The sequence below is a fragment of the Acomys minous genome, assembly GCF_964271855.1.
Source record: "Acomys minous genome assembly, chromosome: 9".
Taxonomy (NCBI): domain Eukaryota; kingdom Metazoa; phylum Chordata; class Mammalia; order Rodentia; family Muridae; genus Acomys; species Acomys minous.
Genome location: NC_140490.1, coordinates 31052321 through 31075309, shown reverse-complemented (window position 1 = coordinate 31075309; position 22989 = coordinate 31052321). Strand labels below are relative to the sequence as shown.

The 22989-nt window shown below is 45.4% G+C and overlaps 1 protein-coding gene across 2 annotated transcripts in view; it reads left to right on the top strand.

Moving 5' to 3' along the window:
• Positions 1-22989, top strand: part of PTPRG (protein tyrosine phosphatase receptor type G) — a 685241-nt gene that overhangs the window by 523797 nt on the left and 138455 nt on the right. For both annotated transcript variants that reach the window (XM_084795413.1, XM_084795412.1), the window contains exon 6: positions 11176-11242. In XM_084795413.1, coding sequence (XP_084651539.1) covers positions 11176-11242 — 67 coding nt within the window. The remainder of the gene's footprint in view (positions 1-11175; positions 11243-22989) is intronic.

The window sequence follows — 22989 nt, the reverse complement described above, 5'->3', positions numbered from 1 at the left end:
CGTGAAAGAGCGCTGCGCTGTGTGACGAGCTGCATTTGGTTGCTGGGAGTCTGAACAGCTGCTCCTGCTGCCACACTGTGCCCTGTACTGTGCCCAGGGACCCCTTTCATGATGATGGCCTCAGATTCCGTGCTGCAATTTACTGCTTTCCTATGTTTGGTTAAACATAAAAGCTACTGAAATAGCTTCGTCTCTCAGAATTGATTATTGATGCTTAATTGCTCTGCTCGCTGACCTTTTTCATTACTACTCCTCCGTTCCTCTTGACTGGAACCTGACTTATAACTGCATTGCTTGACCCCCAGTGCCAGCAGCTGAGGTCCGCAAAGGGGCAAGAGCTAAGCTAGAAGGATGGAAACAATCAAGTCCCTTTAGCGAATCGGTGTCACCGTGTAAGGGAGATGCATTGTGAGAACACGGTCCCTTTTGCAGTCTTCTAGAGAGAACTAGGTTGTCAGCTGTACAATTCATTCAGTGCCGTATCCTGGTTAACACTCCAGTTTTGGTAGTCTGTTGCTATGTAATACAGTATTACACAGAGCACACACCCATTGCGAAGGTCCTGGGTCCTCTGAGTCAAGGTGTCTCACCTGTCTAGTTGATAGCCAGGGCTGGGGCTCATTGGGAAATTCTCTTTAGAAATGATCTACTTCCAGGCTTGCTCGGGTTGTTGGCCCAAGTCACTCCTTCAATAGAACTTTACTTCTCCCCTAGCCAGTGTCCGAAGGTTATCCGTGATTCTTTGTGACATGAGCTTCTCCAACACAACTATTAAGAAAGTACTGATGCCTGCCATTGAGACAGAGGTTAGGACCTTTTATGATCACACTGGAGAAGTGACCTCGTTGCTTTGCTTCATGCTACTGCATTAGTGCAAGTCCCTCTGAGGCCCCAAGTTCCTGGAACTGGGATAACTTAAAGTCTTCCTGGAGTCAGCACAGCACAGCCTTCTGTGGCTGTTCAGCACATGTTCATTGAATGAGCAAGATTAAAGAGCTGGGGACATGTAAGTAGATTAAGAGTACTGTACGTTTACCCATCACCTCTTCGTGCAGCCAGCCTTTTGACGTTGTAATACAACACTGTCATCTATGAAGACCTCATTCGAGAACTTTATAAGGGCTTAAAAAAAAAAAGACAATCACGAGGCTAGAAAGATGGCTCAGTGGATGGATAAGAGGGCTTGGAGAATCAGAGTTCACATGCCCAGCAGCCTCATAAAAAGCCAGACGTTGCCGGGTTGGCCTGTAACCTGGTAACTGTGGAGAATGGAGACAAGGAAAATCCCTGAGACTTCCTGAACACTGGCTTGGAAAAATGTCAGGCTCCACGTACAGCAAAGACCATGAAGGGCCTAAGGCAGAGAAGAATGGAGGACAGAGTAAGTCAGCCAGTATCCTACACACACACACACACACACACACACACACACCTCTGCCTCATGCACACACAAACAGGGGCAGAGACCAGCACCCACACCGTTATTGAACAGGCAAACACCATATACACACCACATTTTTAAAGTGTGGGCAAAACTATGCCATTTTGTTTGCAGTTGTGTGTCAGGTCACATTCATAGCTATCCTGGGGCTGCATGTAGCCTGCGGCCCATGATTCACAGCCCCAAGTCATCATGTCATTTTAATATTTTATCTACCTTTCTTTTTGTCCCCCACCTAGCGCTAAAGGCATCAAACTCGAGGAGTTCTACATATGGGCAAGTGCTGTCCCAGTAACCTTTCCCCTGCAGGCCCCACTTAAATATTTTACACATGCGACCTCTCAACTGTTTTCCTATTCTTCCTGCCTTTCTAATGTGAGAACGGCGTTCTCTGCTCCTAGAGAAGGATTTTCTCCTACCACAAGGATCAGTCTGGCAGCCCTTTGATCCAGCATGCCTTGTGTCTTGTACTTTTCTTGCTGCATACATGGCGGGGATTTACAGCAGTCCCTACATAGCCCTCTCTGGATGCTGAGTCTTTTGTAAATGGGATGCCTGGAGCAGCTTCTTGCTTAGAGGGAATGAAAGAGCAAAGGTGAGAGTTCACATCTAATGTGTGTTGGTTGAAGTCTCTTGCTATGCTGGGAAGCAGCTGGCCCTGCTTTCTCCCCTAAGCTTTTGCTGTTGTTGGGGCTTTGCAATGCATGGTGGGAGTATTACCCAGGGAGGGTAGGAGTTGTCCATCACTGCTGAACAGAGGCAGAGAGAAACTTCCAGGCCAGCCATTGAGCTTGCAATCCATTGCTCTTTTGCCCCAGGCTCCCCCAGATCACATACGTTTTCTCTCCTTTTCAATTCAAAGGTCGTGACAACGGCCCAGTGAGACAGTGTGTACTGTCGAAGGTTGAAGCTGAAGACTTCAGGCTGGGCTTTATGGGTCTGGAATCTCATCTGTATGTTATGGTGTGAGAGACTGCTCTCCTTGCAGGAGACTAGCTTAGATGAGACAGGGCTCTGGAACAGCATCCTCAGCTACTGGGAAACACGTTTAAAGGCACAAAAGCCCACACGGCCCCGTGCTGGTGCCTTTCACCATACACCTACCCTGCTCACACTCTCTTCCTCCTCTGTGGCTTTGCATTGAGTGCATGTGAGTGAACTGAAGCCACAGAAATGGACTTGACCACCACACTCCGGACCCTGTGATCTGTACATATACGGACAGGAAGCAAGCCGGTCTTGGCACAGTTTGATGTTGAACAGATCTGTGGCTTTTTCTGAAGATGGATAACTCAAGAATTAACTAGTAACCAACAAGAATATCAGGTAACAGTAATTAGGACGTGATGGGACTTGTGCTCTGTTAAAAAGTGAGGAGTTCAAATCCCGTTAGCACTTACGACCGTATTTCATTTTGGCGTCTATCCTTCGCTGGGGGATGCGGCATTAGGAATTCTTTTTCTGCCTGTGGCAACTAGTCCTAGAAGTCTGTCTTTCAAGTGTAGGCAGTAAGATGATAACCAAGGACCAGATCCTTCCCCTTGGGCAAGGGGCTATCTGTACGTGAAGCTGGGGTGACACTGTAGAAAGCTATTAGCTTAGACCGAAGCTCTGATACTGGACGGTGTGTTGTATGCAAACATGTTTTGGGTTCGTTGCATCCAGTCCTGTGTGCGGGTTTACATGTCTGAGTGGGTGTCTGGCTCTGCTGTCCTTCACCTTACGCCCTCAGAGCAGGGTCTCTCGCCGAACCTGAAGGCAGGCTGCTAGCCAGCAAGCACCACTCATCCGCCTGCCTCTCTCCCGCCCAGTGCTAAGCTTAGAAGCTCACATAGCCATGCCTGGCTTTTGTTACATGGGTTCTTGAACCTGCGTTCAGGTCCTTATGCTAACGAGTGTTCTGGTCAGTTAAGCCACGCCTCAAGCTCTTGTCTTTGGAATTTTATAGTCCCATTTTAAGCCGCCCTTCTGAAAAGGAGCGTACTCTTAAATGACATTTCAGGGAAAGCCCTACAGCCTTACTATATACTCCCCAAGAACCCCGCCCCCTCTCTGTGCCTTGTCTCCTTCTGAAGCTTGTCCTCGTTTTCCTCCTTGATTCCCTGGTGATGTAGGGTGCTAAGTGCTTCATCACCTTGGATCCCACATTGCCTAATCCTGTTACAGCAATGACAGGCAGCAGAGAGGATGATGTTGAGATGTCAAAAGGGAAGAGACACTTGATCATCCCAAACTGAGACTCTAGGCTGTACACAAGAAACAGTATTTCCGAGTCCTAAATAAAAGACTGAGGAAAGGGAGGGTGGTTGGAATATAGCTTTGCAGGGCCTGATTTAGTGTCCATGTACCCCCCATGTGCATAGACATACTGCCTAAATTACTTTCGAGAGTTTAACACTGGGGGCTAGAAGATGGCTCATAGGATAGGCAGCTTGCTGCATAAGCAGAGCCTGAGTTCAAATCCCCGGCGTCCACTTAAAGATTGAGGCATGAGGCAGATGTAGTGGTGTGTGCATTTAATCCCAGCACTCAGGGAGGCAGAGACAGATGGCTTTCTGTGAGTTCAAGCCCAGCCTGATCTACAAAGCAAGTCCAGGACAGCCAAGGCTATACAGAGAAGCCCTATCTTGGCCACACACACACACACACACACACACACACACACACACACACACACAAATCTAGACATGGTTATGCACACCCATAACCCCAACACTGAAGGCCAGAGACAAAAGGATTGCTGGGACTTGCTGGCTAACATCTATCCTAATTACAGTTGCTGTTGTCGTTGTTTGTTGTTCTGAGATAAAGACCATGACCAAAACTAATTTGTGGGGTGGGGTGGGGAGGGTTTATTTGGCTTATAAGGCCATTCACAGTCCTTCACTGAGGGAAGTGAGGCAGGAACAGCAGCAGAAGCCATGGAGGAATGCTGCTTATTGGCTTGCTTAGCCTGCTTTCCTATACAACCCAAGACTACCTCCCTAGGGGTGATACTACCACAAGGGCTGGTAGTACCCACATCCATCTGTAATCAAGAAAACACCTACACAGACTTGCCTGCAGGTCAGTATGATAGAGACGTTTTCTCAGTTGAGGCTCCCTCAACCAGACTATTATCTGGTTGACAAAACCAAACCAAACCAACCAAACTGGAAGACACACACACACACACACACACACACACACACACACACACACACACCCCTAACCAGCATCCATCCTAGCTCCAGGTTTAGTATCAGACAATATCTCAAGGGAACAAAGAAAAGAATGGTAGGACAAGACACCCAGCATCCTCTGGCTTCCGCCCAACACACAAACACACACACACACACTCACACACACACTCACACACACACTCACACACTCACACACACACACACTCACACACACACACTCACACACACGTTTAACATTAACAGCAGAAAGCCATCATCATAGCTGCAGGTAAGGGCCCCTGAAATGCAGTAGCGGAGAGGAGGCTAGAATGAAAGTGGTTTGTGCCAAGGAAGCTCTTAACAGCAAGAGATACCAAAGTGTAATGAAAGGTAGCTGAGCTGTTACCGTCAGAATGAAAGAAACTCTGTCTCCTTGCTGTGTGGCTCTTAGATGAGAGAAATGGAAGGAGAGGAGACCGGTGTGAAATTGGACCTCATGGGAAGCCCTTGCCCTCTTCCTGATCAGGTGTGTCAGCCTCTGAATGCACAGTTATCTGCTAACCCTCGGGGCTTGATGTATCATTTCTGCAGTTCAGGAAGGCCGTGCAAACTCTCTGCTGTTTGATACCTTCCCTTACAGCCCCGGTTCATAGTATAGCGCTACCCTCTGCAAGCATCAATCTTTTTTTTTTTTTCCTCAAGAGACTGGTTGTTGGCTGGACATGAGGTTTGTGGTAGTAAAGCTACAGCTGGCAGTGTCGGAACTGGGGCAAGGACGTTGTCTTGGCCATCCTGTCTACCAGATGTCCAGGACGTGATAGATAGAAAGTTACTAGAATCTGAGACAAGGGCCAAATGGCACAGGGTTCGGGAAAAGGTGAAGGGAGCCTGTCCGAATGTGGCACTCGTGGTCGGCCAGGGTTGTTCTGTCTCTGTTTTAGTTTGCTCCAAGTTGGAAATAAGCACAGCCCATGCTGTAGATAAGCATCCATAGAGAGACAACTGAGAACGTGCCTAGGAACCCAATAATGGGACCAACCCATGCAGTGAGCCATCACTCACAAGGGAAATGCGTTGTTTTAGATTTCCATAGCTTGTGCTTGGAGTTAGTCTTTAGCCCCAAACTCCATATGAGTTTTCCTATATTGACGATGTCTCCATGTATTGGCGGTATATCTAAAGACAACTGCAAGGCGCTGACTCGGAGCCCTCTGTCATGTTTATGTGCCATCCCTTTTGAAGATGACTAAAGCTACAGAGCTGCTCAAAATTGGAACTGCCGGGAGCTAAGTTTTTCAATTCAAGCACAAAGTGTGGGGAGAGGTGGGTGTGCACCGCCCCCCCCCCCCTGCATCCTTTTAAAGCTCATTTGTGGAAGTGCTGGCTTCTCTGTATTACCGTGCAACTTCTTTGATCTTAAAGTGGAAGGCAGCAAGCTTTAAGAGCCAGGAAGCCTCCTCGTGTGGCTCTAAAATGGGCGGCGTATTACAAAACTGAGTGGATGTCTAGCAAAACTTCCATCTTTTGAAATCTGAACTCAAAGAGGTATTACTCTGGCTAGGAATGCTGCTGCTTCTGGGCATTCATTTAAATGTGAGGGTTTAGGGTGACTTGCTATCCGATAGGACCCACCCCAGGCAGACACTGTCTATGCTGAGCCTCAGGCTCCATGCTTTCTGTGTTTGGTTCCCCAGAGAAGGCTTGAGAACGTGTCTCCACTCTAAGGATGTGGACACTGAAGCTGGGAGGATGCGTGCCCAATTCTGAGTTCCATTTTTCTCTCCCTCTTGGCCTCCCCTAGCTGGAACGGAAACCAGAATGTAAACACAGGTTGCTGAAGCAGCCTCGTTCACTGCCGTCGCATTGAAAAGCTGCCCGCATTGCTTAGCTGATATCCACAATTTTGTCTAAGTGGCAAATTGATTGAAACAGTCAGTGGAAGGGATTATTCAGTGAGGGCTTTGCCTTCCTGGAACAAATCCACTTATTAGCATGCCGTTTGGATTCCCCGCCCACGGATTGGAGAGAGAGAGCCCAGTATTTTTTAGGAAGGTTCTTTGCCTAGCCAACAGCTCCATTTTCTCCCCCTTTTTCCTTGCCTGTCTACTCACCAGCAGCTGAAGAGACTATATAGAGACTTTGAATTGTGGGGTTGCTTTGAATCTGGGGTCAGGCCTTTGAGCTAAGAGGAACCCAGGTCTGAGTGTTGAACTCAGGGATGCTGTAATCACATGGGAACAGAAATTGAGCTTGGATTAGTTTGCCTGGTTATTTTCCACTTGTATGTTATCAGCGGGTGTCAGTCATGGAAGATTAGGAGCACCTCCTTTGAGCCTTCACACCATCAGACAAGACTAAATGCACTGAAGGGCCCCCGACTGTAAAACATCCCTTCTCGTCCTGGACAGAGCTTCACAGTACAGTAATCCTCCTTATCTGCCAGGGGTGGGTTCCAAGACCTATAGCAGTTGCTGAAACCTGAAGGTGATACCAGACCCAAGATAAGTTATGTTAATATTTTAATATAATATGTTATAATAATGATTACCATATTGTAAGTTATAAGTTTTCTATCTATGCATATCTACAGTAAAGTGTAATTGATAGAGTAATTAATTGGTGTACACAGTAAGAAATTAACAATAGTAACTAATTAGAAGGCAAGTATGGAGGCTCATACCTGCCATCTCAGCACTTTGGGAAAGAGCAGGAGGATCAAGAATTCAAAGTCATCCTCAGGCACATAGCAAGTTCAAGGCCAGCTCGGGCTACGTGAGACCTTGTCTCAAAACAAACAAACAAGCAAAATCATAGAATAATTATAACAATGTCCCGTAATAACACTGCTGGCATTTGGGGCCATTCGTTAGTAAAATGATGGCTACTTGAACCTGAGTGCTACAGGAACATCGGATCTGAAAACTGTAAGAACAGGAAGGGAGCTAATTCAAGGTGGGCACACAGGGCAGTGGGCTCCTCTTATCTTCTAGACATCAACAGGTTCCGTCTGAACTCAGTAGCGTTTGATTTAAAACTTAGGAATTATTTCTTTCTCTTTTAAGGACCCTCTCCTCCTCCTTCTTCTCCCCACCTCCTCTTCCTCCTCCCTTTCTCCTCCTCCTCTTCCTCCTCCCCCTCCTCCTCCTTTTCCTCCTCCTCCTCTTCTTCCTCTTTCTCATCTTTCTCCTTGCTTACTTTTTGAGACAGCATCTCAAGTAGCCCAAGCTTACTTTGAACTCCTGACCCTTTTGCCTCCATCTCTCACTGCTGGGATCACAGGCATGCATCACCAACACCCTACTAGAGCTTTTTCCACTTAGTCTGTTCAGATCACCATTGGCTACAGATGGACTAAATGTAAACAGTGAAGGTCCACCACAGGCAGCAGAGGGAGCACTACTGTGAAAGGAGCACTATTGTGAAGGGTTGGATCAGCTGAAGTGGTCTGATAAGGAATCGTATTCAGAAACCTTTAGGGTACAACATCAACATCCTGTTAGCGGGGAAGTTCCTGATATCATAGGGTTCCTCCAACCTCAGCTTCTACACACTCACGAAAGCTCTACTATGGACAGTTTACTCTGCTGGAGGAAAAAAATGGCCCCAGCTGGTTGAAATAACTAACAGTTGCAGTTTTATCCCTGGATCCTGTGCGTTAGCTGGTCAGTTCTGGTAGGATGAGGGCAGCAGCCCCCCATGGGCCGCAGGTGTGGCTTCACGTGGACCTGCTCACCTTGGTAGTTAGCAGTCTTGAAGGACACCAGCTGGGGGTGCCTATGTTCATTCCCCATTCCCTTCTAGCCCGTGATAGGCCATATCAGGCTCTTCTCATGGTGGCCTTATGGTCCCAGTGTTTACAAGCATCTGCCTTTGTCACAATCACCTGGTTCCTCTTATACTTATTAGTAAGAAAGGCATTTAGCTTCAAAGGTAGGAAAAATTGGCACTACTCCTGATGAGGAACTCTAGTGGTGAGGTTGGCAAGGAGGGCAGGAGTTGCTGGCCGCGTCATCATCTCTTTACAGACTTCAGGGCGTTAGGTAATTAGACTTGCATGAACATTTCTACTCCCTTGAATCAAAGGAAGCACCTCTGTGTTAGCTTCTTGCTGCATAGTAAGATGCACATGATAACTGACCTAGACAACAGTTGCTTTGACTTACATTTGTGTCTTTCCTGGTCCACCATTGAGTGTCCCCATTACTTTGGTGGAACGAATAGGAATGCTAACCTTATCCCTCAGTGAGCTAAAGAGAAAGAGGGTGGGCCTAGGGTTCCACAGTCCTCACCAGGGCATGTCCTCAATGACTAAGAACCTCCCAACTAGGCCCTAACTCCTAAAGGTTCCACCAGCTCCCTCCCTTAGCACCCACGGAAGACAAAGAGTTAAACACGTGGGTAGAGGGCACTTATCCAAAATCCCTCTTCTACCTGTAGCCACTGGCATGGCTTTTTCTCTGGGTCTTATTCTGTTCTGGGCCTTTGAAAGATGATAACATTTACTGATGAAAGTTTCTTATCTTATAGTCTTACATTGTGATTTTTTTCTGGTATGTTTTAAATTTTTAATCAATTGCTTGATGGAAATACAGTTGTCCTTCAACTATTCTTTAGATTTGGTATATCCTATGAATATTTGCTGTATGTTGGCTTTCAATGTACATTTTACACTTTAATCACTATACAGCCTGATCTGGGCTCCACGTCAGACAACTTGGGGGCTCAGTCATGTCAACTTCCAGAATTTTAGCCGTTCTTAGGCTCAAGTCACCTCCTTCCCTCTGTCCCCTTCTGTCTGTCCCTCTGTCTGTCTGGTCTTTCCTTCTTTCTTTCATCTGTAATGTCTACAATACAGAATACAGGACCAACTTCCACAATATATTGTTATTAGTCTATAAACATAAGACTGCTTAACAGTTGTATGTTCTGAACACACACACACACACACACACACACACACACACACACACACACATGCGTGCATCTTGGGGCTCCAGACACTGAAATCTTGTCACTGTTCTCAAGAAAAGGGTGCTTCTTCAGCTCACCTCTGCACCACTCCCCTCTGAAGTCAGGTAACTGTTGAAGGATGCCTTTGTGAGTACATAGGATGTTTAACAGTGATCCTGTTCTCTCCCCCACTGGATATCAGGGGCTCTGTGGACTCTTCCCCCACCTCCATCTCCTGTCATTGTAACAACCCGAAATGTCTTAGGTGTGATCACATGTTCCCTTAGCAGAGCAGATGTGTCCCTGTATAGAGCCACTGCTGTGTCTTGGTCATTCTGGATCAGAAAAGGGACAGAAATGTGTGAAGTGTGACTTATTCTCCAAAAGAGCAACTCAGTAGGGGTAGAGGCACCTGCCGAAGCTGGAAGTGGTGCATAACCTTTGTGGTTCCTAGAAATACAACATAGGGCCGGCTCTGGATTCCTCTGAGTTAACCTGAAACAGCAAATTGGGTCTTGCTGCACACTGAACGGTTCATCAATATCTCAGCTTCATTATGTTAGAAGTGGATTAATAGGAAATGCAGTCTCTGAAGGGGAAAAATGAAGGAACTTTGGTAACCACAGATAATGGGTTTTGAAAAGCTCTTTATTTTTAAGGGAGGGAAAGGACATACATGGAAGTAGAGGGGATGTGTCATGATCCATCCTGTACCTGTCACTCAAGGTCCTAAATGATCGAGTCTTAACCAGCCTCCTGTCTCCCCACCCCCCCAGCTGCTACCCACTCCTGGATTATTTTAAATCACACCCCAGACATTGTTACATTTCATGTGTAAATATCTCACTGTCCATATCTAAGTGATAGTACCTAAAATTATAACTATAGCATGATGGGGAAATTTTAATCTAGAAAAGGCAATAATATGCTAAGTAGAATCTAGAAGTTGGAGGAATGAACCAGTGGGCACATGGACACTGAGGACTGGTACCGCTGGGTCTGGGGAAACATCAACCCCAGAAGGAAGATGCAGGTAGAGATGAGATCTCTTTAAGCTGGCCTTTCCATGCCATTGGCTTTGATGCATAGAGGCTGTGGGTTTTCCCAGGGACCTGGGGTCTTCACAGAGAAGCGTGAACCGGAAGGGGACTAGTACATTTTCTAAGAAGAAAGGAAAAACACAATTACCAGAAGGTGTTGAAATACTCAGTCAATGACAGATTGTTCTCTGAGAACTTTCAATGACTTCTTAGCTTGATCAGGACCTGCTTTTAATAAAGTGGAGCAATAGCTTTTTAAGATTTCACTACGAAGGTGATATTTCTCTCTGGTTATAATGTACTCTGAGAAATTTCTCTGTTGTGATTTAGACTTCCTCACTCGACTTTACTGTGCCATAAATCTCTGGCATTTGGTGAGCACCATGGTATATGTAAGAGAGACCGAAGCAGCTTGCTAGATGCTTCCATTAAAGGACCTCCTTATGGAGATGGCTTCCTATGTGGCAAACCAGCCACTGGGCAAAATGTCATTTCTGTCCCAGTTCTCTTTAGAAGATTAAATCTCAGCTTTTGGAGCCAATGCCAGGATAGATTTAACTGGTCCTGTTTCCTTTACATGTAGGTCAGTCCGAGGGACAATTCCGCACTGGATCCCATCATCCACGGGCTGAAGGGCGTCGTCCATCATGGTGAGTAAGCTCCGTCTTCTTCCTGTGGCTGGAAAGTGAAGGGCTTGGATTTGCACCTGAAGGAATCGGGCTATCTTGCCCAGTACAGAGGGCAGTGATACCATTCCTCGCCCTCTGCTGTTGATGGGCTTGAGAGTCATTATCTGGTGGGTAAAGAGCACCTGCATTTATAACCTGCAAATGAGCCTGGGTTAGCAGCGAGCCATTTGTTTCCCCTCAGGTATTCCTGTGAACGTCTGTGTTGTAAATCAAAATGCTCTAAGATATATGATTCTTAGGTGCCGAATCTGCCATTTGTCTCATTTCTCTCCTAAGATTATTCCTTTTTCTAGTGCCATGTCACTTGTAAATATTTTTGATTTGCCTCTCAGATTTTAGGGGGAAAATATAAGTAGCCAGGACAATACATTAAACTTCACAGTCTGTGACCCAGCACCATGCAGCTGCTAAAATGCAAAAGGCGAGGCTGGTGTTCTATACAGCAGCCATCATACCCTCTGGCATAAACCTCAGAGAGGAAGTAAGATGAATGGGTTCTGTCTCTTCCACCTGGCTTTATTGGCGGAATTTCCCTGCAACTTTATTATCAGTGATGCATCATTACCTGTGGCACCGGGACACTCTCATTTCAGAAGCACCCTTGTTGCAGGAAGGTGTTGCGTCTGGATCTCATGTAATGATTTGTAAAGTTTTAATAATCTAATTAGAATTCCAAAGACATTGACAAAAATAGCATTAGTAACCATAATAAATCTCCCTCTGTTCCCACAACTGTGATACACCGTCTTCACACCTTTCGCAAGGATTGTCTTCTGACATGAGCCAGCTCTGTCGAGCTTAACAAATACCCCTTCCAGGGAAACTAAACTTGTTATCGGCATCCGATTAAGTTGGATTGAGCATTAATTGTTCTGTGCAGTCATGCAGCAGGTAACAAGAATAAACCAAGTGGAAACAAAAATAGAGAGCTGGGGAGATGGCTCCATCATAAAGTGCCTTCTGTACCAGCATAAAGACCTGAGCTCAGAGCTCCTGTACCACATAAAAAATAAAAAATCCAAGCTTGGCAGCATAGGGTAAGGGGCAGAGACAAGATAGCCATTGGATCTCATTGGTGGACCAGTCAGCCTAATCTATGAGCTGCAGGTTTGGTGAGAGACCCTCACCAAACCGAAATCTCAAAACCTAAGGTGGAGAGCTATCAAGGAAAGCACCCAGTGTACCCCTCTGGCTTCCACATGCACACTGTGTGCATATGTGCATGATATTAAAGATACATGTACAAAGAACGGAACAAAGTATGAAGTCTGAGAGCTTCCCCTGCAGCTTTCTCACTTGAAGAAGCTTACACTGTTCCCTTCCAGATCTGTGTTAATAAAAGCAGCTCCCACCCCACCCCTATCTGGGAATCAAACCCAGGGCCTCACTGTTAGAAATACCTTACTATTGAGCTATCTCTCAGATCTCCACAGCCATTTGTCTCATCTCTGAGGACTCTTTGCTTGTGACCTGATTGCCTTCTCCAAACCCCACCTAATACCATCTTGGGGGAGGGGCGAAGTGAGTGATTCAGAAAGGGGCGTGGCCAACTCCACACAGAACACCCTACCTAGCTTAGGGAGGGATGCAGAGATGCCAGGTCCCTACCCTGACAGGAAAGAAAGTTGCAAACGAGATACATGCCTGACCACAGGCAGCCCATAGATGGACACAGCCCCAGCCAGCTCTTATAGGGAGGGAAAAGAAGGGAGGCCCCGTGCCCTTCTCTTCCTGAAGTCTTCAATGTTCACTCTGTTGGTATCTTCTGTTCCCCTCTGGCATTATATGCCCACCAGCCTCAGTTCAAAGTTTGCTTGTTCAATGGCCCCTCCCTCCCTACTCCATTCCTTGCTGTGGCATCATCCAGGTTTCTCTCTCAAACATCTGGGCCACCTTTTTTGGTTTTCTACTCATGCGATACCTCCCCAAGTAAGAGCCTCCATTAAGGCAGAAAGACAACATACCATACCTGGCAGCAGTAGCTGCTCAATAAATCGCAACTAAACGTTTAAGTCAGGTAAAAGAACACACACACAAGCAAAAATATCAGCGTATAAAAATAGAAAACAAAGGGGAGGGATGGAGCTTAAAACCACTGAGGCTTGGCTCAGATTGAGAGGAGAAAGTGAACATGTGGACAGAGGCACAGGGCAGGGCTGGGGTAGGGGAGGGGGTGTAGAGCATGCCGTCCTCCCAGGAGGGAATGGACACCTTGAAGAGTTGAAAGGCCCTTTTGTTGACGCTAGATGCACTTTTGATTGAAGGTCCTACGAGGGGTTTGTGTGAGCTGCTGATTTGAAGGGGCATAAATAATTATGCTTTTCACAGATTCTCTGACTAGGGAGTGGTGCTGCAAGATGTGTGAAGTGCGAAGGAATCAATGTGGATTTCTGAGGCGGCTCTTACTTCTTGACCTCTAGGGGTCGTATCTTAGAATGTTAACTTCTTATCATCTGGCTTCTTTGTTGTTAGCGAGGAGAATCTCCCATGATCCTTCACCCGGGATGCAGTGGCTTAGCTGGTCTTGGCTACGTTTACTAGTTGTCACTTGGTCACTGTTGTGGTCTGTGTGAATCAGATGCCAAAATGGAGTTATCAGTGAAAGGGAGGCTTCTCACGGGGACAGATGGCCTGGGAAGAATAAGAAGAGGGGCACGTTTGAGGAGAGTGTTCATTAGGAAAGCATGAAGCTGCAGAGGCTCTGAAAAGTCTTACTCAGGACACCAGAGAAGCCAGAGCCAAGATTGCCCTGAATGGAGCCCTGCGTGGGATGGTCAGGGCCCCCTATGATTCCTTTTGTGGGTGCTCATTGGCTGGCTCACCTTGGTGAGAGAACTTTCATGAAGGTGTACCTCACCTCAGCTTGTCTCTGGAAGGAGTGTGCCAAAGTCCACTCTTAGAGCTCCGCAGCTTCCATTTGGAGTTTCCCAACTGATACACACATACACACACACACACACACACACACACACACACACACACACACACACACATATACACACATGGTTGCTGGTCTACTTGCTCATCTTTTCTTCTGAAATGCTCAGTGGATCTTATAAGCAGTGTCTTTCATTTTTCCTGTAGTGATTGATACCACTGAGCTGGGTGTAGATTGTGTGGAGCTGCCCCCTGGAGTCGGTTAATCAGGCAACAGCTTGAAGAGTAGCCCATAAACCAGGCATGATGGCACGTGCCTTTAATCCTAGCACTCAAGAGACAGAGGCAGGTGGATTGCTGTGAGTTCAAGGCCAGCCAGGAATACACAGAGAAACCCTGTCTCCAAAAACAAAACAACAAGCACAAAAAAGAGTAGCCATTTAGTTCAGACTTGGGAATGTGGAGGTGTCTCAGCTAAAACCTGAAGAGTACTGACCAAGAGATGCTCCAGGCTGGGAGCAAGCTCAGATTCACTACAGTGAGCTTAGATGGGAGGCTCTGATGGAGAAACAATACGGTGCCTTGGGGACTGAGCACAGTGACATTTTTCTCCATTGCTACAGAGATAAACCCTGGAAGGTCACAAGCCACGCAAAGTGCTGTTTCTTTCGTGCACCTTTCTGATGTCAAAATACAGTGTGCAAATGCTGCCATATAGAAATGTTGGCGTGGTTTTTTTATCACTTCCCTCTGGGGGGGGCTGCCTTGCCGGGCCGCCGTAGAAGAAGATACATTCAATCCTGATGGGACTTGATGAGCTGGGATGGGTAGGTTGAGGGGGTCTCCCCTTTTCTGAGGGGGAGAGGAGTGGGGAGGGAGGGTGGGACCAGGAGGAGAGGAGTGAATGAATAAATAAATAAATAAGTTTTAAAAAAGAAATGTTGGCATGCAACTCACTTTACCTAACTGTTCAATGATAAGAGATGTGCATTTAGTTTCATGCTAAAACTGTGTATTTTTCTACATGTTTTTTTATTGACCCTTAAAGTACACACTCAAACACATGCCACCAACCTTCTTTGTATTATCTTACACAGTCAAAATTCATGGAAACTCTAACCATTTCTTCTCTCCAGTTACTTTTCTGTCTTCCTTCCTTCCTTCCTTCCTTCTTTAACGGAGTCTCACTATGTAGCTCTGGCTGACCTGGAACTTTCTATGTAGACGAGCCTGGCCTCAAACTCACAGAAATCTGCCTGCCTCTGCCTCCCCAGTGCTGGCATTAAAGCCATGTGCCATGGTGCCCAGCTGCTTTTGTTTCTGAACGAAAACCTCCTGGTGCCAATGACTTGGTTGTTGAGCCTTGTCTGTTTGTCCCTCTTTTCCAAGGTACCCCCAAGTGGGCCATCAGTTTGTTCTTCCTTCTCAATGTTAGGCAGGCTGCTTCCCCCTACCACCCCTCAGAAATGGTGATGGTGGTTAGAAATAGCCTCTGCCTTACACAACAGAACTTTGCACTGGTCATTACCAGATAGCTGTTGTATCTAGCTGCTCTCTGCTGCTCCCTCCCCTGACTTTTTCCCAGAAAGCTATGTGAGAAAGGGCATTGAAGGCATACTTCTAATAATACACACACCACCCCACCCCCACCCCCCGCCGCCATCTCAAATGATGCTTCAGCAAAGCTTTTCTTGTCAGTGGAAGTTAGAAAGACAACAGATGTGCCTCACAGGAGAGCTCTAGCTTACCTCTCAAAACAACAGTGTGCCAGACCTCACATGCGCTCCCCACAGAAAGGGAGCCGATGACAGACCGTTGTGCCAGTGCTGGATTTGGTGGACAAATCAAGTTTGTATAAGGATTGCTAACAGGAGTATACAGGAGGGCTGACTTACAAGGAACAGGACTAAGAAAGTTCTGGTTGACGCAGCTGCATTATCAGAAAGCCAGTTCTATCATCGCTGATGACTCCTGAAAGCTGGGGCCTGGAGCTCACTATGTGCTTCTTGCATTCAGCTCCCAGGCCCAGACATATCCTTCTGTCTGGGTCTGGCTTGGCAGAGTCTCCAGCCCCAGTAACTAATACTGCCTTTTATGCTCTTAGCAGTTGTCCCCCAAGAACCTACCAAGTTTCTGTTCTCCCACACAGGTAACCCTTTATTACCTTGTTTTAGGGACCTGAGCCTCCCCCTCCCCCTCCGAGGGGAATGTCGTAATTCAGAGGAACATGACCTGCAACACCTACAGATTCCCTGGCACATCTGCACTGTGCCTCTCCCCCCTTTTTCCTTGCTCAGAGATCTTGTACCCAATCTGTGGACAGACTCCTGTGGTGGCTGGACTCATTCCAAGCCCTGAAGACAGTGAAGCAAGTAAAATTGTGTACAATAACTGCCTCCGGCCAAGTTTTACTACACAGTGGCAAGAGCAGGTGTCACCATATTCATTCTTTTTTTTTTTCACATTACACCTGACTCAACTGGTGTTTCTCCAATAAAGAATGAGTTCTAGACATGTCCTGACCTGGAAGGCCTCTGACTCCTTCTGAGACAGCAGGTAGCCTCCTCTCTCACAAGATTATGATCTCATAGCTGGCCATGATAAATTGGTTAAAAGAGCCCCTTCCAAAAGCCTCATTGTGCAAGTGCCTCTCTGGTCTGGCAATCTCATGCTTGAGTGTATACACAGGAGAAACAGCCGCACAAAGGACTTGTAAATAGGAGTTTTGTTTTTTATAGCTACAGATTGTCAGCGGGAACATATGTACTAGCCATGGTAAGTTAGACCACAGCCTATTATACACAGCAGTTAAAACATGGCAAACTACCAACCTACACAGAAGAACACACAATGCGTGGTCCTGTTTATGTTAAGCTCATGAACAAGCCAAGTTAGCCCATGGCGACACAAACCAGAATGGCAGAATGAGATGGAGGTGAAGCTCCGGGTAGTTTTCCTGGGTATAAAAATACTGTTTGCTGACTATGTATATGCGTATGTTTAACATCTTGAAAATGAGACATGATGTCATTGCACGCATAGTTCATACCTGAGAATCACAGGGTTGAGTTTACAAAAGCAAATTACCAAAAACCCACATAATGTTTGGAGTAAGATTATGATGTTGTGTTGGGCCATATTCACTCCTGTGGTTGGACACACCTCAGAGAGGGCGATGACGTAGTTATAACACAGTTTCACCCTGGTGTCCCTGTTGACTAGACATTTGATTCTTTGGGTATTAAAGAATAGCTCATGTGTTTCATACATTAATTTCTCCAATATATCATATCTACAAAACAAAGCTTTAAACAACAACAAAATGCTATCAGCATGCAAAGATTGTCTAAGATTAAAATTGCCAAAAGTATTGAGTACTGGCTATGGTACAAATACCAAGGACTTTCTTTTGTGCTGTGAAGTGATAAGTCAACACAGCCACCCTGGAAAACCATCTAGTAAAGAGAACCTCAGCCATGTGGCCAGCCTAGCAAGAGATGAGTACAGAGATGTTTGTGGCATCGCTTCTTCTCATTACCCCCAATGCAGAAAAGCCTCAAAGCTCATCTATTAGCAGGCTAGGTGAAGACAGCCTAGTGTAATTATACAATAAAGTGTTTTGCTACAATGAAAAGGAGTGTACCACCGAGTGACATGTTGTGTTTGAGAACCAGACAGTTGAGGGGGGCTGTAGAACAAGGTTTTATAAGATTCTGATGATAAGACTGGAAGAAAAACAACATATTTCAAAGTGAAGGTCACAGTCACTGAGTGGAATAGCGATGGTGTCCTGACACCGAGCAGAGGCCACATACCAGGACTCTTTTCTTTTCTTTTCTTTTATAATTTTAATTTATGTGTGTTGGTGTGAGGGTGTCAGATCTTGGAGTTACAGACAGTTGTGAGCTGCCATGTGGGTGCTGGGAAACGAACCCAGGTCCTTTGGAAGAGCAGGCAGTGCTCTTAACCACTGCCGTCTCTCTTCAGCCCCACCAGGACTGTTTCCAGGTGATTAGCATTTTGGCTTTGCATGATAGTGTGTAACATTCTGCAGGTCAAAGCTGACAACGATTAGAATTCAAAAGTCGGAGATTCAGCCTCTGGTACCAGAGACCTCACAACCAACCAAGAGGGGAGTAACAGCACTTTTCTAAAAACCTTTTCCCCACAACTACCCTTTACAGATTGTTTCTTCTGTGTGCTAATTGGCTATAGACCAATAAAAGAACTGTGTCTGCCTCAGGGTCAGACCATTATAGAACTGACTTGAGATGCCGATATCTGCTCGGCTCTTGGGGTTTAAAAAAAGGAAAAAAAGCAACACAGTGAGGCAGGTGACAGTCTGAAAACAAAAAAGCACCTCACTTCTGTGTTGCTGCATGCTCAGTCTATACCCAGGAAAGGTCAAACTAGCCCAACAAGCGCCATGGGATCCAAACCCTCTGATATTTAGCTGTGTGGTGCACATGACACGCAGGCATTGATGGAAAGTTGGTCCAGGCTCACACCTTGAGAAGTGATCCAACTATCAGGTCCTGTGTCTCTCTCCCATGCTGTTGCTACTGTCTGTGTGTGTCCCTATCTGTAGGGACAGACTCCTGCAAAATTATGTTAAAGGAACAAGTTAAAAAGTTTATAAGCCAGGCATGGTGGTGCACTCCTTTAATCCCAGCACTTGAGAGGCAGGTGGATCGCTGTGAGTTCAAGGCCAGCCTGATCAACAAATTGAGTATAGGACAGCCAAGGCTACACAGAAAAACCCGTCTAGAAAAATGTGGGAAAAAGTATTTCAAAGGACTCTACGCTGTTGCCAATGCTCCATCACTATTATGACTGTGGCTCATATCTTTAAAGAAACAAACCTCAAAGTAACTATCTAGGGTCAAACTTTCTCAAGATATCTGTATGGGTTCTGGAAGCACAGCACAAATTGTAGAAGAGAAGACTTTGGGGGAAAAACCTAATCAGGACAGAAATAGTCACCCGTGTCATTACGCACCAGCAAGACATCACAGAGATGAGCTGGCTTAGGGTGGGGCATCTTGCCTGTTTTGTACTAGTGTGCTTTAAGCATCTCCAATGAGTCCATTTTTTTCCCTCCACCCACAGAGTGCCTAGGAAACACTAGTCAACAATGAGATCAAAGGCATAAGATGAACCCCACATGTGAGACAGTTTCAGACTGATACAAAAATGTCCTTTCTATGCTTGCTTGCTGTTCCAGGTACTGCAGAGACTGGCTTTTCACTCACTTGCAAGTAGTTTCATGTGTCCAAACATATAAGTGTGTTTTCTTATTTTCCACTGGAAATTCGATTCTAGGATCCCAACACGCATGAAGAATATTCTAGAAGTCCTTGTCAGTTCAGGCTGTCCTGGATTTGAATTCTGTCTCTCCACCTCAGAAGCTGTGTGATCCTGTGCAAATGGTTGTGTCTCTCATTGATATGGTTTGCCTCAGGTACATGGGTTGAGGCTGGGAAGACATGAGGTTGGTGCCCACTGTGTGCCAAGAGCCCTCTAGATTAGGGCTCAAGTAACTATAATCTGTAGACCAAATCAAGCCTCCTGCTGGCTTGTTCAAAGTTTTATTAGGTTCACAAATCCTGGCCACCGCTTGTCATTATAAATAAAGTTTTATCACTCAGCCATACTCACTTGTTTGCATATTATCTGTGGTTGCTTTTGTTGTATACTGACAGTAGATGTCACCAATAATGTGTAACAGTCCAACAAAGCTTTAGATATTTGCGCTTTGGCCCATCTCAGAAAAGTGTGCGTGCTTCGTCACAGAGATAGCTGGTGTTTTGTTTGCTTTATTCATAGCACTGTCCCTCTCCTGTGTGTCTGTGTGGGAGTGTGTTTGTGTGCCTATGTGATCAGATAATATAAATACTTAGGTGGGTCATTACTCACTCTATAGCAGACTACACTTTGGTTTTGATCTTGTTCCAATCCTCGAGTACTTCAAATGAATTCATGAGTGTTCTATTGGAATGTTTACCTTGAAGCAATTGCTCAAATTATTTTCCCTCTTTTGAATGAGGAAACCAGTGCTGTGCTATCTGCAGCTCACTGATAATTCTGAACATTTACAGCTCACTGGTGATTTTGAGCATCGTAACACGCGACAAAATTTCCCGCTTGAAGTTTATGTTTCCAGCACTTAATTACATGGAACTTTCCTGAAGTGTGCTATAAATGTGCAGCAGCCAGCGCCTGGCTAATTGGCTCCTGTCTTTTTATGGTTCCAGAAAGGACTGATGCTTATCTGAATGCTTTTGATCTCAAAAATCTTCTAGAAACAGACAGGCTGAAGCCATTTCCAGTTTCCTGGATTTGGGTTTATCAAAACCTCCACCGTAGATGTGAGCTATTTCCGTTTCTTTTCTTAGCTAAATCCAGGAAGTAGGATGCTGTGTGGTGGCTATTTTATCACTAAACAGCATTGTTAACAATAGTGTTAGGACATAAAAGGGCCTCAGATGTTCTCATTCAGCCTCCCTTCTTTGTGAGTGTTTTATCATTTGAGTGGGATGATGAGAGTTTAGAGAAACATGCTTAACCTTGTTTCAGTGAAATACGAAAAACAAAGGGTTTAAGGGGCTTAAACCGCTGGCCTCCCTTAGGTGCATTTTATACCCTGTTTCCCTGCTGCCCACATGTCACCTTAAGATAGGAGAAGTGCTGTCACCTCACTGCCAAGAGCAAAGATTTGTCCTTGAATATTATTTCTCCACTGTTTGGTGAGGTTTTTTTGTTCATTTGTTTGTTTGTTTGTTTTGTTCTGTTGAAGGTACACTGTCTTAGAGCACACAGTGTAGCTGGCGCATGGTGGGCACTCAGCACGAGCTGGGACCCCTCCTGCACCATGTGCCTCGCTGATTTGCACATGGGGGCTGTGGACAGATGGTGACTATGGAGTATTCTGCATCCCCTTCCACCTGGCTGTTGAAAGTATAACGCTTGACCTGCCTAGGGCACACCAAACCTAAGGGAAATGAAGCCAGACACGGCGATGATGCCTGTGATCCCAGCACCCAATAGGCTGGAGGACCACAAGAATAAGGACAGTCTGAGCTTAAAAATCATTAGGGAAGAAAAAGAAACAATGACAATGTTGACTATTATTTTTTTAAAAGTACTATTTCGAACCGGAAGGCAGAGAAAGAAAACAGCAGGTATGTCTTGGCTGTTTGACCTACCTGTGGACCAAGCTCTGCTTCTGTGCTCATCTCTACAGTGGCCCAAGGAGATGACAGGGCTGTCACAGATAGGAAAGATGAGGGATCAGCTGAGCTGTAGCGGAGCACCGAATTGATCGCAATTGTACTGGATTCTGAGATGCTTTTTTTTCTTTCTTCTCTTTCTATCTCTCACTTTCTTTTTCTTTTCTTTTTTCTGGTTTTTTTCTTTCTTTCTTTCTTTGACAGGGTCTCCCTTTGTAGTCCTAGCTGGCCTGCGACTTGCAGAGATCTGCCCCTCTCTGCCTCTGGAGTGCTGGGATTAAAGGCGTTTGTCACTGTCCAGTCTGAGATGCCTTTTCATTCCACTCTGCTGGGCCACCTTCTGGCACCAGCCACTTCCTGGTTTATTGTCAGAATCACTTAATTCTTGTTCACCTTGTGTTCCTTTTAAGTGAATTAGCTCTGTGACTTGGTCCGAAGGAAGCCACAGGGATAAATCATCATCATGTCAGTTACGGTCTCCAGGGCCTTACAGGTAGAGAGACAAGCTGTGGACACTGTTCGGGCTGGTCATGGGCTCTGTCATTGTTTAACTTCTGAAGTTTAAATGTCACATCCATTTCTCTAATTGTGATGGTCATATAATTTCTTTTTGGACAGATGAATGTTTCATTTGAACATCATTTTTAGCAAAAATGGCATGCTTGGTCAACAATAGAGGGTAGATGGCTTTGCGTTAGGGCTGTGTAGCAATGTCTGAGCCTCTCTATGTATTTATATTTGGGGATCTGGAATTCGGAGGTAGGCTCTCTAGCCTATAAGCCAATCTCACTCAGCCTCTACAACCACACCAGCTATTTATGCCATTACTGAGGTTTCTGGGGTTTTTCTCTGGAGTGTCCCTGTTAGGAAGACAGAGTAAGTGGTGTTGCCTTGTTCTTGCTTCTTTTGAATAACCTCTTCTTCTCTATGGCTAGCATTCTGTGCCCCCGCGCTTGGTAAGTCTCACAGCTCTTAATGACTTCACGGGCCTCTTCTATACATTGTCTATTCAGCATATTTTATAAAGAGCCTTCTTTGTGCCTATGTAACCAAAGCATTGCAAATATTAAGTTATTAACACACTGAAAAATGCAATCAATCAGATGATTATCATCTAATGTTTTAATGATCACATTTTTAATCCAATTATGCATGTTTGAATCGTTCAAATTTTCTTTAATTAAAAATTGCCTCTTGGCACTGCTATCAGAAAGAAGAAATTGAACAGAATGAGCCAGATATAATTTAGTGTTGAGAGGAAGCTGCAAGGATAACTGGACTGGGTTGAGCTTAATGGCTGACCATGACTTGAAGGCCCTCATACAAAATTTCCTAATTGATAAGAAAAATTTAATCATCTTCAAATATGCTTCATTTGCATTCAAATAAGGTATTCCTTTTTCCAAACAAACCTCCCCTAACTGATTATTCATATTGTCGTTCAAAATGCTGAAAAAATGAAAGACAGACTTGGGTGAAATGTAGACTACTTAATACAGTGTGTATTTAATATAAAAGTCATGCATTATTCATTTTTGCAATTTGAATAACTTTGAATTTAGCATCCCTGTTCCTCATCTTTTTCTTTGATGAACAATTAAT